Source organism: Topomyia yanbarensis, chromosome 3 (assembly GCF_030247195.1).
Source record: "Topomyia yanbarensis strain Yona2022 chromosome 3, ASM3024719v1, whole genome shotgun sequence".
NCBI lineage: Eukaryota > Metazoa > Arthropoda > Insecta > Diptera > Culicidae > Topomyia > Topomyia yanbarensis.
In genome coordinates, this window is record NC_080672.1 from 304297988 (window position 1) to 304317262 (window position 19275).

Consider the following 19275-nt stretch of genomic DNA (forward strand, 5'->3'; position numbering starts at 1 on the left):
GCTACGTCATTTATGGATGATCCCTGATGGAAAATAGAAAATAGTTAACAATGACAATCTCAGATTTTTATGATTTATTCGACAAGCATATTTACGGTTTCTAAAACACTTAGCACTTCTGTTATAGATTGTCGAGAGATACTGAACATGTTTACAATAGAATTGATTTTTGTTACGAAAATTTTGTTGGAGGAAATCATCTTATCGTGTTGTACTGAAAAAACTGTCTTATGACCAAAGATATTCCTTGTTATAAATACACATCACAAACAAATTAAAATTAGGCGACCATAGTAATTTTTGCCATATGTTAATTAATTGCACCGCACTTTTGGTATTCTTTATTATAACTCAAGCTTTACTTGTTTCTTTTCAGATATTCAACGCAACATTGTTTGATAAAGATTAACCAGAGGAGCGATTCGTAGTTTTGTTAAGTGTAATGAAAATACATAAAAATTCAAGTGAAACATTTGAAAATTGTAATTCAAGAGTGTCTTTAAGTCAGAAATATGCAAAGTGATTGTTTTCTTCATGTATGCAAGAATGCAGCATATTCCCGTCATAAATGTATAATGTCTCATCTAGAGCGATAGAGAAGAAAAGTAGTTTAAAGTTATTATTAATTAGCTAAATTTGTCCCTCTTCACGTTTCGACGCACGTTCCGTGCTCGGAAGAACCATGAAGAAAGTACTGGACATGCGTCAGTATCGATCAACGAAAAAGTTCAAATTAATATTGAAAATCCGAGCCAACCGCTACCGTGAGGCACCTTAGAGGATCGTGATCCACGTGTCGTGTTAAGGATCCTGTCTCCACTATTTGCCGTCCCACTAGACGGACACTATCGGTCGAGCCGCACAGTTTGTAGTTTGATAGGTTGGGCCCCGTTCCTGTTAGAAGCGGTTGGTGCTTAGAACCTAGGCAACAACCCCAACATCTGAACACCGGACGCCATGTACTTGCGCAAATGGAGTCCCATTAAATATTTAATGTACTTATGGCTAGCAATTCTCGTGTGGATATTTTGTCGGTGTGAAAGTGCCGCCACGATGCACTTGGCCCCGACCTCGTCCTACGCCAGTAGCAGTAGTATCATTGGTAGTAGTAGCAGCAGCAGCAGCAGTAGTAGTGATAGTATAAATAGTATAACGGAGCTGTTTGCCAACGGAAATCGCAATCAGGTAGTGGCTGCGGGTCCCAGAGGTGATGCTAGCGAGTTAGTGGACTCCACGAGTCCGTACCAGTGGCAACCACCGCGATGGCCATTCACACCGGAATCGACCACTCAGCGGCAGCAAGTCACTTCACGACTCTTTACCAAATTGGTTGGAAAAACTGCCAGCAACAGCGCACGCCGATGGACGCCAGTTCAAGTGGCGGACCTCTCGAGCTATCGACCAATTAACTACGCTAATCGTGTGCTTGTAGAAAATGCCAATAAACAGCTGATTAATCCCACATACTTGAGAGAACATCAACAACAACAACAAAAACAACAGCAGCAGCAACTGCCGAAACTGCCAGCTAGCCTAAGTCAGTCCAACACGAACCAAGATAGTCCGAATAATAAAAATAATAATAATAATAACAGCAAAATCAACACTAGCAGTAGTAGTATTAATAGCACCAGTAGTAGCCGCAACATCAGCAGTAGTACTAGTATTAGCGATGAAAGCGTTTCCTTAGCTGAGGAACGGCTACAGCTCCAATGGAAGCTACGAATGAACCAAAAACGAGCGCGTCGGCTGGCGCATCGCATGCAGCTTGGTGCAACCCCCGGCGACGCGTTAATCCTTGCAAATCGCAACCGACGAGACTCGGCCCGTCTCACCGCTGCGGCCACCTTCAGTAGTCATCAAGCGCAGCGGCGACTTGGCCCAGGAGCTGGAGGACCTGGTAGTGGACCAGCTCGTCGCTACTGCTCGGCCCGAGATCCGGCCACGTTGGCCTTTGACGCACCGGTCGTGTTCGAGGGTAAGGTCAAATCGATGAGCAGCGATCGGAGGGCCAACTTTTCCGTGACCTTCGAAATAGTGGCAGTCCACAAGAAGCACACCCGGTTCTACCTGCCGAACAATGTGCGGCTGCAGTTCACCTATCGGAACTTTAGTGAGTGCGACATCTACCGCGAAGTGTACCGCGAGCGGGGCATAGTGCGCGAAGAACTCGAGCAGGGCAAAGTGTACTTTCTGTTCGTGAAGCAGCTCGATCTGGGCAATTTCTCCATCCTCGGTCAGCCGATCCGGAAGACCAGACGCACCACCAACGGGGTGCTGGAGGGGGTTAGTGAAACATATGGTGAGTACTGTGATTTATTCTAAATATATATGTTTCGTTACAGAAGTAGATGGGGTTGTGACTTGGAATCCTAAAAAATGGCACCATTGTTGGTGGGAAAAAAGTATTTGAGTGAATAGATCCTAGTAGCTTGCGAAATTTTTAAAACAAGAAGAAGTTGCCACCTTTGTCTTGTAGCGTTTACACTATGGATGGCAAATTAAAGCTTGCCAGCTGCCAGCAATGTGTACACTTTTGTTGGTAGATTGGACACTGGAAATTTGTGTAAATTGTTGATAATAACACAAAAACTTGAAAAAATACGATATTTTGATATTTTCTTGCTAATTCAGTGTTCCTTAACAAATTCAAACACATTTGAGTTGTCAAATGAAGAAAAAATTGCGAAAATAAATTTTCTTGTTTCATCTTGGATTTGTCTACCGGCACCATTTGCCAGCATTAAATTAAAGCTGGTTTCCAGCATGCTGGCATCAGCAGTTGGCAACCAACACAAATGTAAACGGGCCATCTGGGAAACTAAACTAATAAAAATTTCAGCATTACCCAGTGTCGACAACATAGAACAATTGTTAATCCAGTCTAAATAAAAGTTTGAAGTTTTTTCATTAAATTTACCTCGAACGCTGTCAAAATAGTTACTAGGAAAAGAAAAATAGAAACATTTAAGATTAAAACATGAACAAAATTATGTTCTCATAAAAGCAGAAGACTGGTATTGTCAAAGAAACCATTCGAACGATACAAAGTCCAAAATACTTATTTTAAATTTAATTTATTTTTTATGAAATTTAAAATTTTCAATAACCAATACTGATCTACATTCCGAATTCCAATTTTCGAATTTCTAATTAATCATATCAAATCTAAAAGAAATGAACTTTCGTCTTTTTAATTGTACATTGTTAGTTTCGAAATTAAAATTACAATTTTAGAATTTAATATTTCGTACCTCATACTTAAAACTTGGAATTTGGAACTAGGAATTCGGACCATAAAATTTGCTATTCGGGATTCACAATAAAGAAGTTAAAATTCATCATTCGGAATTAAGAATTCGAATATAGAAATTCGCAAGTGAAAACCGACATACGAAAATCAGTCATTTGAACTACGGAAATTCGAAATCTGAAATTTGAAATTCAAAATGCGGCATTCTAAATTCCGAATTGCGAATACGGAATTTAGAATTGAAATTGTCGAGTTCCGAGTATCAGATCAAGTATTTTGAATTACAAATTCTCAACTGCGAATTAAAAAATTGATTTAAAAATTCCAAATTCTGAATTCCGAAATCGACTTTCAAATTTCGACTTCCGAACTTAGATTTCCTAATTACAACTTCCGAATTTCGACTTCCGAATTTTGACTTCCGAATTTCGACTTCCGAATTTCGACCTCCGAATTTCGACCTCCGAATTTCGACTTCCGAATTTCGACTTCCGAATTTCGACTTCCGAATTTCGACTTCCGAATTTCGACTTCCGAATTTTGACTTTCGAATTTCGACTTTCGAATTTCGAATTTCGACTTTCGAATTTCGATTTTCGAATTTCGACTTTCGAATTTCGACTTTCGAATTTCGACTTTCGAATTTCGACTTTCGAATTTCGACTTTCGAATTTCGACTTTCGAATTTCGACTTTCGAATTTCGACTTTCGAATTTCGACTTTCGAATTTCGACTTTCGAATTTCGACTTTCGAATTTCGACTTTCGAATTTCGACTTTCGAATTTCGACTTTCGAATTTCGACTTTAGAATTTCGACTTTAGAATTTCAAATTTCGAATTTCAAATTTCGACTTTCGAATTTCGACTTTCGGATTTCGACTTTCGAATTTCGACTTTTGAATTTCGACTTTCGAATTTCGACTTTCGAATTTCGAATTTCGACTTTCGACTTTCGAATTTCGACTTTCGAATTTCGAATTTCGACTTTCGAATTTCGACTTTCGAATTTTGACTTTCGAATTTTGACTTTCGAATTTTGACTTTCGAATTTCGGCTTTCGAATTTCGACTTTCGAATTTCGACTTTCGAATTTCGACTTTCGAATTTCGACTTTCGAATTTCGACTTTCGAATTTCGACTTTCGAATTTCGACTTTCGAATTTCGACTTTCGAATTTCGACTTTCGAATTTCGACTTTCGAATTTCGACTTTCGAATTTCGAATTTCGACTTTCGAATTTCGACTTTCGAATTTCGAGTTTCGAATTTCGACTTTCGAATTTCGACTTTCGAATTTCGACTTTCGAATTTCGACTTTCGAATTTCGACTTTCGAATTTCGACTTTCGAATTTCGACTTTCGAATTTCGACTTTCGAATTTCGACTTTCGAATTTCGACTTTCGAATTTCGACTTTCGAATTTCGACTTTCGAATTTCGACTTTCGAATTTCGACTTTCGAATTTCGACTTTCGAATTTCGACTTTCGAATTTCGACTTTCGAATTTCGACTTTCGAATTTCGACTTTCGAATTTCGACTTTCGAATTTCGACTTTCGAATTTCGACTTTCGAATTTCGAATTTCGACTTTCGAATTTCGAATTTTGACTTTCGAATTTCGACTTTCGAATTTCGACTTTCGAATTTCGACTTTCGAATTTCGACTTTCGAATTTCGATTTTCGAATTTCGACTTTCGAATTTCGACTTTCGAATTTCGACTTTCGAATTTCGACTTTCGAATTTCAACTTTCGAATTTCGACTTTCGAATTTCGACTTCCGAATTTCGACTTTCGAATTTCGAATTTCGACTTCCGAATTTCGACTTCCGAATTTCGACTTCCGAATTTCGACTTCCGAATTTCGACTTCCGAATTTCAACTTCCGAATTTCGACTTCCGAATTTCGACTTCCGAATTTCAACTTCCGAATTTCGACTTCCGGATTTCGAATTCTGAATTTCGACTTCCAAATATCAACTTCCAAATTTCGACATCCGAATTTTGACTTCCGAGTTTCGACTTTCGAATTTCGGCTTCCGAATTTCGACTTTCGAATTTCGATCTTCGAATTTCAACTTCCAAATTCCTGAGCCTGAATTCCAAATTCCGAATACGATTTCCAAATTCCAAATGCTGAATTTCGAATATTGAATACCCAATTCCGAATTGTGAAATGCAATTTCCAAATTCCGAATTCAGAATTTAAAATTTCGAATGCCTAGCTGAATTTCGAATTCCAAATTCCAATTTCCAAATTTCAAATTCCAAATTCTAAATTCCAAATTCCAAATTCCAAATTCCAAATTCCAAATTCCAAATTCCAAATTCCAAACTCCAAATTCCAAATTCCAAATTCCAACTTCCAAATTCCAAATTCCAAATTCCAAATTCCAAATTCCAAATTCCAAATTCCAAATTCCAAATTCCAAATTCCAAATTCCAAATTCCAAATTCCAAATTCCAAATTCCAAATTCCAAATTCCAAATTCCAAATTCCAAATTCCAAATTCCAAATTCCAAATTCCAAATTCCAAATTCCAAATTCCAAATTCCAAATTCCAAATTCCAAATTCCAAATTCCAAATTCCAAATTCCAAATTCCAAATTCCAAATTCCAAATTCCAAATTCCAAATTCCAAATTCCAAATTCCAAATTCCAAATTCCAAATTCCAAATTCCAAATTCCAAATTCCAAATTCCAAATTCCAAATTCCAAATTCCAAATTCCAAATTCCAAATTCCAAATTCCAAATTCCAAATTCCAAATTCCAAATTCCAAATTCCAAATTCCAAATTCCAAATTCCAAATTCCAAATTCCAAATTCCAAATTCCAAATTCCAAATTCCAAATTCCAAATTCCAAATTCCAAATTCCAAATTCCAAATTCCAAATTCCAAATTCCAAATTCCAAATTCCAAATTCCAAATTCCAAATTCCAAATTCCAAATTCCAAATTCCAAATTCCAAATTCCAAATTCCAAATTCCAAATTCCAAATTCCAAATTCCAAATTCCAAATTCCAAATTCCAAATTCCAAATTCCAAATTCCAAATTCCAAATTCCAAATTCCAAATTCCAAATTCCAAATTCCAAATTCCAAATTCCAAATTCCAAATTCCAAATTCCAAATTCCAAATTCCAAATTCCAAATTCCAAATTCCAAATTCCAAATTCCAAATTCCAAATTCCAAATTCCAAATTCCAAATTCCAAATTCCAAATTCCAAATTCCAAATTCCAAATTCCAAATTCCAAATTCCAAATTCCAAATTCCAAATTCCAAATTCCAAATTCCAAATTCCAAATTCCAAATTCCAAATTCCAAATTCCAAATTCCAAATTCCAAATTCCAAATTCCAAATTCCAAATTCCAAATTCCAAATTCCAAATTCCAAATTCCAAATTCCAAATTCCAAATTCCAAATTCCAAATTCCAAATTCCAAATTCCAAATTCCAAATTCCAAATTCCAAATTCCAAATTCCAAATTCCAAATTCCAAATTCCAAATTCCAAATTCCAAATTCCAAATTCCAAATTCCAAATTCCAAATTCCAAATTCCAAATTCCAAATTCCAAATTCCAAATTCCAAATTCCAAATTCCAAATTCCAAATTCCAAATTCCAAATTCCAAATTCCAAATTCCAAATTCCAAATTCCAAATTCCAAATTCCAAATTCCAAATTCCAAATTCCAAATTCCAAATTCCAAATTCCAAATTCCAAATTCCAAATTCCAAATTCCAAATTCCAAATTCCAAATTCCAAATTCCAAATTCCAAATTCCAAATTCCAAATTCCAAATTCCAAATTCCAAATTCCAAATTCCAAATTCCAAATTCCAAATTCCAAATTCCAAATTCCAAATTCCAAATTCCAAATTCCAAATTCCAAATTCCAAATTCCAAATTCCAAATTCCAAATTCCAAATTCCAAATTCCAAATTCCAAATTCCAAATTCCAAATTCCAAATTCCAAATTCCAAATTCCAAATTCCAAATTCCAAATTCCAAATTCCAAATTCCAAATTCCAAATTCCAAATTCCAAATTCCAAATTCCAAATTCCAAATTCCAAATTCCAAATTCCAAATTCCAAATTCCAAATTCCAAATTCCAAATTCCAAATTCCAAATTCCAAATTCCAAATTCCAAATTCCAAATTCCAAATTCCAAATTCCAAATTCCAAATTCCAAATTCCAAATTCCAAATTCCAAATTCCAAATTCCAAATTCCAAATTCCAAATTCCAAATTCCAAATTCCAAATTCCAAATTCCAAATTCCAAATTCCAAATTCCAAATTCCAAATTCCAAATTCCAAATTCCAAATTCCAAATTCCAAATTCCAAATTCCAAATTCCAAATTCCAAATTCCAAATTCCAAATTCCAAATTCCAAATTCCAAATTCCAAATTCCAAATTCCAAATTCCAAATTCCAAATTCCAAATTCCAAATTCCAAATTCCAAATTCCAAATTCCAAATTCCAAATTCCAAATTCCAAATTCCAAATTCCAAATTCCAAATTCCAAATTCCAAATTCCAAATTCCAAATTCCAAATTCCAAATTCCAAATTCCAAATTCCAAATTCCAAATTCCAAATTCCAAATTCCAAATTCCAAATTCCAAATTCCAAATTCCAAATTCCAAATTCCAAATTCCAAATTCCAAATTCCAAATTCCAAATTCCAAATTCCAAATTCCAAATTCCAAATTCCAAATTCCAAATTCCAAATTCCAAATTCCAAATTCCAAATTCCAAATTCCAAATTCCAAATTCCAAATTCCAAATTCCAAATTCCAAATTCCAAATTCCAAATTCCAAATTCCAAATTCCAAATTCCAAATTCCAAATTCCAAATTCCAAATTCCAAATTCCAAATTCCAAATTCCAAATTCCAAATTCCAAATTCCAAATTCCAAATTCCAAATTCCAAATTCCAAATTCCAAATTCCAAATTCCAAATTCCAAATTCCAAATTCCAAATTCCAAATTCCAAATTCCAAATTCCAAATTCCAAATTCCAAATTCCAAATTCCAAATTCCAAATTCCAAATTCCAAATTCCAAATTCCAAATTCCAAATTCCAAATTCCAAATTCCAAATTCCAAATTCCAAATTCCAAATTCCAAATTCCAAATTCCAAATTCCAAATTCCAAATTCCAAATTCCAAATTCCAAATTCCAAATTCCAAGTTCCAAATTCCAAATTCCAAATTCCAAATTCCAAGTTCCAAATTCCAGATTCCAAATTCCAAATTCCAAATTCCAAATTCCGAATTCCAAATTCCAAGTTCCAAATTTCAAAATCCAAATTTCAAATTCCAAATTCCGAATTTCAAATTTCGATTTTAGGCTTCCGAATTTCGATTGGCGATTTCCGGATTCCTAATGATTTCGGAATTTCGAATTTAAATTTTCAACTCCGAAACTCGACATTCCAATTCCGAAAAGCGAAGTTCAAATCTTGAATTTAGATCTTCGGCTTTCGAATTCCGATTTTCCAACTCCGAGATCAGCTCCGAATTTCTCATTTCAAATTCCGAATTGCTGGTTCTGAATCTCGATATCCGAATTTCGAATGCGGAATACCCAATACCACAATTTCGAATTCAGAATAAAAAAATTCATATCATGACTTTCGAATAACGAATTTTGAATCTCGGATTCACAATTTCGAGTTCCGAATACCCGAGTTCCGAACTTCGTGCCTAACTTTCTATTATTAATATTTCCGAATTTCCGATTCAAATTTTGAAATCCCAAATTATAAATTTCGAATTTCGACTTTCAAATCACGATTTACGGTTTTGGGCTATCGAATTCTGGTTTCCGAATTTCAAAATCCGCTAATTTCAAAGTTCGAATTCCGAATTCTGAATTCCTAAATTTTAAATCATAATTTTCAAATTCCAATCTTAAAATACGACTCCCGGTCCTTGAATCTCGAATTTAGACTATCCGACTGATCTCGAATCTTGAATCACAACACCAATCTATTTTGGTTATTTTCAGTGTTTTCAGCGTTCAATCTTGAATTTCAGATCTCGATTTTCGAATCTCGAATTACGAAATTCAACGTAGATATGAAAAATATCGGCACCAAATTCTTTTTAAGAATATTTGTAAAATCGTATCGGGAACTGGATCTGATCTTTTGATTCTTAAATCATGTATATCTAAACCTAAAATTTTTAATCTTTTATATCCAATCTCGATTTCCGAATATCAAATTTAAAATCTCCAATATTTATCTCAAATGTAAAAATTTTGAATACCGCCACTAGAATCTGACTCAAAACCTTGAAAAACTTGACCAAATTCCAAATTCCAAATTCCAAATTCCAAATTCCAAATTCCAAATTCCAAATTCCAAATTCCAAATTCCAAATTCCAAATTCCAAATTCCAAATTCCAAATTCCAAATTCCAAATTCCAAATTCCAAATTCCAAATTCCAAATTCCAAATTCCAAATTCCAAATTCCAAATTCCAAATTCCAAATTCCAAATTCCAAATTCCAAATTCCAAATTCCAAATTCCAAATTCCAAATTCCAAATTCCAAATTCCAAATTCCAAATTCCAAATTCCAAATTCCAAATTCCAAATTCCAAATTCCAAATTCCAAATTCCAAATTCCAAATTCCAAATTCCAAATTCCAAATTCCAAATTCCAAATTCCAAATTCCAAATTCCAAATTCCAAATTCCAAATTCCAAATTCCAAATTCCAAATTCCAAATTCCAAATTCCAAATTCCAAATTCCAAATTCCAAATTCCAAATTCCAAATTCCAAATTCCAAATTCCAAATTCCAAATTCCAAATTCCAAATTCCAAATTCCAAATTCCAAATTCCAAATTCCAAATTCCAAATTCCAAATTCCAAATTCCAAATTCCAAATTCCAAATTCCAAATTCCAAATTCCAAATTCCAAATTCCAAATTCCAAATTCCAAATTCCAAATTCCAAATTCCAAATTCCAAATTCCAAATTCCAAATTCCAAATTCCAAATTCCAAATTCCAAATTCCAAATTCCAAATTCCAAATTCCAAATTCCAAATTCCAAATTCCAAATTCCAAATTCCAAATTCCAAATTCCAAATTCCAAATTCCAAATTCCAAATTCCAAATTCCAAATTCCAAATTCCAAATTCCAAATTCCAAATTCCAAATTCCAAATTCCAAATTCCAAATTCCAAATTCCAAATTCCAAATTCCAAATTCCAAATTCCAAATTCCAAATTCCAAATTCCAAATTCCAAATTCCAAATTCCAAATTCCAAATTCCAAATTCCAAATTCCAAATTCCAAATTCCAAATTCCAAATTCCAAATTCCAAATTCCAAATTCCAAATTCCAAATTCCAAATTCCAAATTCCAAATTCCAAATTCCAAATTCCAAATTCCAAATTCCAAATTCCAAATTCCAAATTCCAAATTCCAAATTCCAAATTCCAAATTCCAAATTCCAAATTCCAAATTCCAAATTCCAAATTCCAAATTCCAAGTTCCAAATTCCAAATTCCAAATTCCAAATTCCAAATTCCAAGTTCCAAATTCCAGATTCCAAATTCCAAATTCCAAATTCCAAATTCCGAATTCCAAATTCCAAGTTCCAAATTTCAAAATCCAAATTTCAAATTCCAAATTCCGAATTTCAAATTTCGATTTTAGGCTTCCGAATTTCGATTGGCGATTTCCGGATTCCTAATGATTTCGGAATTTCGAATTTAAATTTTCAACTCCGAAACTCGACATTCCAATTCCGAAAAGCGAAGTTCAAATCTTGAATTTAGATCTTCGGCTTTCGAATTCCGATTTTCCAACTCCGAGATCAGCTCCGAATTTCTCATTTCAAATTCCGAATTGCTGGTTCTGAATCTCGATATCCGAATTTCGAATGCGGAATACCCAATACCACAATTTCGAATTCAGAATAAAAAAATTCATATCATGACTTTCGAATAACGAATTTTGAATCTCGGATTCACAATTTCGAGTTCCGAATACCCGAGTTCCGAACTTCGTGCCTAACTTTCTATTATTAATATTTCCGAATTTCCGATTCAAATTTTGAAATCCCAAATTATAAATTTCGAATTTCGACTTTCAAATCACGATTTACGGTTTTGGGCTATCGAATTCTGGTTTCCGAATTTCAAAATCCGCTAATTTCAAAGTTCGAATTCCGAATTCTGAATTCCTAAATTTTAAATCATAATTTTCAAATTCCAATCTTAAAATACGACTCCCGGTCCTTGAATCTCGAATTTAGACTATCCGACTGATCTCGAATCTTGAATCACAACACCAATCTATTTTGGTTATTTTCAGTGTTTTCAGCGTTCAATCTTGAATTTCAGATCTCGATTTTCGAATCTCGAATTACGAAATTCAACGTAGATATGAAAAATATCGGCACCAAATTCTTTTTAAGAATATTTGTAAAATCGTATCGGGAACTGGATCTGATCTTTTGATTCTTAAATCATGTATATCTAAACCTAAAATTTTTAATCTTTTATATCCAATCTCGATTTCCGAATATCAAATTTAAAATCTCCAATATTTATCTCAAATGTAAAAATTTTGAATACCGCCACTAGAATCTGACTCAAAACCTTGAAAAACTTGACAGGACAGCTTTAAAAAAATTCCACATTCCAATCTTCATCCTCGATTCTCAGATCTCGTAGCCCGAACTCGGGTCACGAAATAACCCCGAATTTTTATTCTCGTAACTCATTTCTCGAATTACGAAATTGAAACCTGGAATCTCGAATGTTTTATCTCGTTTTTTGTAATCGGATGTTGAATGTCAAATATCGATTCTAGAAATTCGAATTATCAAGATGAAATCTCGACTCGAGTGAAATTTCGAATCTTAAATTTTGTAACTCAAATCTCGTGTCTCGGATACCAAATCTATATTGTTGAATTTCGAGTATTCAAATTTGCATTTCAATTCATGAATCGCAATCCTAAGATTTGCATTCTCATATCTCTAATCATATTTTTCGAGTTTCGAGTTTCAAATGTCGTATTTTCAATTTTGAATCTCAAACCTAAAATGTCAAATCTTGATTTCGAATTTTTCGAATTGTAAACATTGTTGTATCCCAAAACTTGAATGTGAAACCCCAAAAGTGAAATCTCGATTTTTAAGGTTTAAATTTCAATTGTTCAATCTCGAATCACGGATCTCGAATTTCATTTCTCAAGTTTAGAGTTTGAAAACTCGATTTGCGAATTTAGAATCTAGAAACTCGAGTTTCAAATTTCGTATCTCAAATCTTTCATTGAACTGTATGCCATTTTGCCGAAAATATGCTCTACAATGTATGTATTTACAAAAATCTTTTAAAACGTACTTAAAACACTAAAATGATTAAAAGTTTTAAATCGGGGTTCGTTACAGATTTTTTCTATTATCATTCGTACTACACTGTTTGTAGCAAACAGAGCATCCCCTCATTGTGCTGTATAATACCCGGATTAAAAAAACCGGTTCGCAGGTCGTTCATGATTGATTCCCGCCATTCTCATGCACCGAACCGCAAATCTTGAACAAGAAGATTTGTGATTTTTGTTTCTTTCAGCTAGTCAACCTTGTTGGATATCCGACATGACAGCACCTGGAGGGAATGCGATTATTAGGATTCGGCCGCCTTCGTGAACTGGCTGCATTAATTGGTATGTGCAGCTCCGTACTAGTAACCAGCGCCAATTGGAGCAAATACCTTATATCCGGAGAATATTTTCTTTGGCAAATAAATTAGCCCTCTTCAACGCCATCAAACCAGTCTAAAGAATTAAATTTGAAAATCTTTCTTCTACCAAATATTATTTTGCCGATGGGTGGAAAGTAGCATACACAAGAAAAACCGATTTTAAAACATCCGATCGAAGCTCGCTTATGATTGATTCCCGATGATTTCATACATCGAGTCGCAAACCTTGAACAGAAAGGATTGTGATTTAAGTCGAATGTTGCTTTTAAACCTTGTCGGTCAGGTGTCCTCTTTTCGGAAGACTGCATATCAATAACAGGAGAAAAGACAAATATTAGGATGGGGCCTCCTCCGTGGACCGCGGACGCTATAGAACCATTCAGAAGAATTCAAATTTGAAAAATAACAGCAATCATGTCAGTTTCAAAGTTTAAATCTCAAAGCTCGAATTTATAATCCCGAATCTCCAATCAGAAATGTCGAAATAAAGATTAGAGATTGCGGATTAGGAATTAAAAGTTAGAGATTAAAGATCAGTTTCAATATTATAAAGATCTTCTGAATTGGTTTTGGAATTGTGCTGACTCGGAAAAATTTATTAGAGTTCTCCTAGGCTTCAGATAAAAGAATCATGTTTACGGCAGAATTATAAATAAAAGCATGCAAAATTAGAGCAAAGAAAGTGTTCCATTTCCAACATGGAAACTGATAAGTGTTAATGCATCTAAATGTGTTTACTCTACCCAAACTAATTTTTGCAACCGAACTTTCATCTGATGTTGCTTCCAGCCAGCCAGTGTAATAACAATAAACATCACCGGAGACTAGTCTACATTTTATAGATCTATTTCAAATAAAACTGATTCTAATGAAGCCAAACACACAAACCGGGGCGCAGACGAAAGTGAATTCAAATATTGTAAAATTATTGCAAAATCGTGCGTAAAAGCCAGCGGCCAGCGTAAGAGGGAAGCAAAATAGGCAGAGACACAGAGAGAGAGAGAGGGAGATTGAGAGAGAGGGAGAAAGAAAGTAAAAAAATCGCGCAAGATGCAAATGCTCGACACAACAAACACACGTCGGAAAAAAGTGAGTTTTCAGCACAAAGATAAGTCATTGCCGTTGCGCCGCGGCGTGCCTTCCTGATCCACAAAATGCTGGTCGCCGTTTGTCGCCGTCGTCGTCTGACGAAGATTTTCCACTGTCGGTCGGTCGGTCGGTCGGCTAGTCAGTCGGTGTGTAAATATGGATATTTTAATGTTGTGCCGCACTCGCCGCACTGTGTTGCTGAAAAAGCAACAGCCAAGCGAAGGAGAAAATCCAAAAATATAAATAAATAATAAAACCAATCTTTCATGTCCCACTGTCTGGTCCAATTCTATTCTAGTGACGATTGGTACCGTCGTGGGATGTGATATTGGCTGTTGGTCGCGTAGAATACTGCAGATCTAAGGAAGCATAGCTTCGGAATCACGAGGGTGATTTTAAAGCCGTTTTTACCACTGCTTGGATGCTTCGTTCTCAGGCAATGTTTGCCTTTAGTTCCGTCTTAATCCTGTAGTGAGAAAATACGCAAATATTACTTCCAAACTGTCGGCGACAATTTCACTAGACAGGAGAAAAATTGTACCCCACGAAACGTAACGAGTTCCATGTTCAGCAGCCTAGTTCCCGCCGTGCCGCTTAGCTTGAAGAAAAAGTTGCCGTCCTGCGCGACCGACCCTACGCGCGATCGATGGCTGATGACTTGCTACTAGAGGGTGTCACGGTGGCGAGGGCGATTCCCTTGTGCGCTTATGTAAATATGTACAAAAGCTGCGTGCGTACGCCAAAACGATTTTCGCGGGGACAGTCACGACAACGCAGGAAAATGTGTCTCAGTTTAGTCTCGCATGTGGTTTCTTCTTATTTTGGCTGCCACAGCTTCTGTCGCTCGGTGAGGGGCAGAAGGAAAATTGTGAATAAGACGCACGCGCAAGTTAGTGGTTTGTTTTTCTTTTAGTTTAATTACTTTTCTCGTTCAAATTAGTCACTTATTTTGTTCCTGTGCTAATTTTCCCTAGTTCTTGGAATTTTAATCACTTAAAAACAATCTCTCCCGTGTCTGCTCTACTTGGAATTGAGATTTGTGTGCGTTTTGATGCCATTTCTTCATACATTTCTGAGAGCTATCGATCTGAAATGGTTCAATCGGTAATGTTTTCGTGTATTATATGACTTCGATGAATAAACATTGAAGTTTACCATCTCTTTCCGTATTCGTCATTTAGATTGATTTTACAATAAAACGAAACCACCTCGACGTATCTCAAGCTCAACGGGGTAATGAGCCATCATGCTCAAAATGCAATCTTGTATTATTTCCCTGTTCACTAAGCGACCACCGAACGTCTGAAGTGCATGGTGTTGAAATTGATATCACATTAAGATGCACTCCGACAAGAAGAACCGACACGACAGCAGCGATGTGACGGAACCCACCTGTCGTTCTATTTCGGTGGAGTTGGTCTGTTTCGTTCGACAGCTCCCACTTCAACTCGATAATTGGGTGGTGGAAACCGTCAAATGGGGAGAGTTTGGGTATATATTTTTAAGGTAATGTTTTGGAAAAAATCAAGTGGTGCAATTGTGCCTTTCACTTTTATCCAAACTGCAATTTCTTAGCTTTTTTATATTTCTTTTATTTAACAGGAGCCAATGCGTTAGCCGAAGATCTTTCAATATTTACAATGTGTAAATTAAAATAAAGAAATTATGGAAATGTCTATTACATTCTTAGTACACTTTGTAAGTAACGATTTGCCCACTACCCGGGTTCTTGTTTGCCCGGCGGACCTCCTTCTCGGTGCTTCTACCGAAATTTCGAACTTTTGCAACACAACAAAAAGGTAAATAAAAAATCTAAATTTACCGATTTTTATTTGCTCCAAATCCTTTTGCTATACTGTGCACTGCTGGATCTCGTCGATCACCGACCGGGACTACACCGATCGAGTTCTCCCGGAATGTCGTTGGCTGCTCCGGCAGCGGTTCTTTGCGTTTAGTTAGGGAGGTGAGCTTGGGTCCTTTGTTGGAACTTCTCTAGCGACAGTAGCGAACTATCGCCGGATGGACTCGCTCGACACAAGCGATCCCAGAAGTCACCGCAGTGAACTTCCCAGGGGGAACCTTTGTCAACCCTGCTTCGTTCTCCTTGGCTATTAACTATAGATGAGAGCTAGGCTCGTTCGACTTATTCTTTATAGCGAGAACGGTCGGTATTTGGTTCCTCGGATTTTAGCCGGGGACGCAAGAATGCTCCCTTGCGGTTAGCTGTGCCACTTTGGCGAACCAACACCACTCACACTCATAGGTGCTCCGGAAGGCTGCTCGTGTCGCAAGACAGGAACAGCAGGCTTACGCCAAGAGGTGGAATGTCGGGAGAAGTCCGACAGAGAAACCCAGACAGTGGCCTCCAAGAGAGAGGGAAGAGAGAAGGCCGACATAGGTACCCAGGCAGGGGCCTTCCCCTTCCCCTTCTATGGAGCAGCCAAGTCGCTCGAAGCGGCGGCTGAGTTCCCCTCGAAGGGTAAGGGCATTCGCAAGACGACGTCGAACGCGAAGCGCCCTAGGAAGTCACCAGGCGAGGGTGCAAAAACCAACACCATACGGCGTGTAACCGTCACGGCCAAACGCCGTTTGGTCGAGGTAAACCGGGGCGAAAATGACCCAGCCAGGCAGAGAGAAGGTACCAGCAACTCGGGGCAACAGGGGCAGATCGGCTGGTCAGTATACCCAGTTAGCATACCCCAGCCGCCTTCAGTGGATAGGTGCTATCGGTGCCTTGGAGGGTAGACGAAGGCAACACCCATAGCGATCATTTAGCAATCCGCTTTAGAATCAACTGTGCAGCATCCGAGGGAGGAAGATCCCTGTCAGGTACGCGGGTGGAAGTCCAATCACTTCGACAGCGAAGCATTCACCGCGGCCCTAGGACTGGAGCCCAACACCGACAGTCTAAGCGGGGATGCGCTGGTAGCCGTTCTACTACGCGCGTGCGACGCCACTATGCCGAGAAAAACACTGCCAAGAAACGGTAGATGCCCGGTATACTGGTGGAGTGCCGAGATTGCAGCTCTACGGTCAGCCTGCCTCAGAGCTAAACGTAGGATGCAAAGAGCCCGCATCGAGGATGCAAGAGAGAACCGCCGTGAAGTGTTTCGAGCTGCGAAATTGGCCATTAAAAGCAGCAAGAGAGCGTGTTTCGACAACCTGTGTGAGAGTGCCAACGCGAATTCGTGGGGTGACGCCTACAGAATCGTGATGGCCAAGACCAAAAGGGGGCTCTCCACCCCCAGAACGGTCTCCGGACTGGTTGGCGACGATTATCGAAGTACTCTTCCAGTCTCGAGACATAAGCCCCTCGCCACCTGTACCACAAGACAGTGTGGGCGCGGCCGAAATGGTGGCTCCGGTGACGAATGAAGAACTACTCGCACTGGCTTATTCCCTAGCAATGAACAAAGTTCCAGGGCCGGATGGAGCTCCAAACAGCGCTCTCAAGGCAGCGATCATTGCGAACCCGAACATGTTCAGGCTAGCTATGCAGAGATGCCTTGACGAGTGCCGTTTCCCCGATAGATGGAAAAGGCAGAAATTGGTGTTGTTGCCGAAGCCCGGGAAGCCGCCAGGCGACCCATCGGCGAACAGACCAATCTGTCTGATCGACACGACTGGCAAATTGCTTGAGAGGATCATCCTCAACAGGCTAACCCCGTACGCAGAAGGTACGGACGGTCTGTCAAGCAACCAGTTTGGCTTTCGGAAGGGTAAGTCCAAGGTGGACGCTATCAACTCAGTGATAAAGACTGCCGAGATAGCGATCCAACGAAAAAGGCGAGGCATTCGATACTGTGCGTTAGTGACACTTGACGTGAAGAACGCATTCAACAGCGCAAGCTGGGATGCCATCGCGCACTCGTTATACCGGCTTAGCTTACCGGTGGGTCTGTACCGGATCCTGGAAAGCTACTTTCAGAACCGCGTACTGCTATACGAGATCGATGGGCACCTCATGTATGACGGGAACCTCATGTATGACGGGGTTCGGAGACTGAAGTTCCCTCCTGCGGTCAAGATCGTCGGCTTTGCCGACGATGTAACCTTGGAGGTCTACGTGGAGTCAATCCCTGAGGTAGAACTAACTGCAGAACACGCGATCAACACGGTGGAGGAATGGATGAGCGCGAGAGGCCTGGAGCTCGCTCAGCATAAGACGGAGGTAGTTATCGTCAACAACCCCAAGTCGGCACAACATTCAGTTATCCATGTGGGAGAAGTCGTGATCACCTCACAGCGGAGTCTGAAGTCTCTCGGAGTCATTATAGACGACAAGCTGACCTTCGGCAGCCACGTCGACTATACATGCAAGACAGCGTCGACTGCTGTTGCGGCTCTATCGACGATGATGTCCAACAGCTCAAATGTGTGCGCCAGTAGAATCTAAGTTACTGGCAGGCGCTGCCGTATCTATCCTCAGGTACGGCGGCCCGTCATGGTCAAGAGCACTGAGGGTAACTGGAGAGCACCTACCGCGTGATGTGCCTCAGAGTGATATCTGCCTACCGCACGGTATCACACGATGCATCCTGCGTGATAGCGAGCATGATGCCAGTCGGGCTGGTCATTCGGGAAGATGATGGCAGCGTGAGTGGGATAACTCCTCGAAAGGTAGGTGGACCCACCGGCTGATACCTAACATATCGAGCTGGGTGGGAAGACCCCATGGGGAAGTTCACTTCCATCTGACACAATTCCTATCAGGCCATGGCTGTTTCCGACAGTACAGGTTCGGGCGCGCGGTGGTCCCAGCCTGCCCGGACTGCCCAGGTGTAGACGAAACTGCCGAACACATACTGTTCGTATGTCCTCGGTTCGACGTCGAAAGAAGAACAATGCTTGACGTCTGTGGCTGGGACACAACCCCTGATACCCTTATTCAGCGGATGTGTCTATCGGTGGAGAAGTGGAACGCAGTCTCGGCTGCTACCACCCAGATTGCCTGTAGGCACGACTAACTAGTGATTGGTTAGTTGGAGCGAAAAAGGCCGAGCGCAAAAAATTAAGTGAATGGTCTGTCCAGGCTGAGGTAGGTTTGGCGCAGCGACTGGCAACCGCGTAAGGGGTAAACCCAGCCACCCCGAAGTAAGGCAGAAAAGCCAGTGTATAGGCGTATATGTGGACTGCCTCATGCCAAGATGGGAGGGTTGTAGCGTAGTATGTTGGGACTTAGCTATCGATGCCTCGTG

At 38.6% G+C, this 19275-nt stretch overlaps 1 protein-coding gene across 3 annotated transcripts in view; it reads left to right on the forward strand.

Annotated features, from left to right (window-relative positions):
• The window catches only part of LOC131694104 (protein vein), a 243015-nt gene that overhangs the window by 64016 nt on the left and 159724 nt on the right, over positions 1–19275 (forward strand). For all 3 annotated transcript variants that reach the window (XR_009306405.1, XM_058982501.1, XM_058982500.1), the window contains exon 2: positions 377–2302. Coding sequence is in view for 2 of the 3 variants with exons in the window: in XM_058982501.1 (XP_058838484.1) it covers positions 958–2302 (1345 nt within the window). In the remaining variant the exon portion in view is untranslated. The remainder of the gene's footprint in view (positions 1–376; positions 2303–19275) is intronic.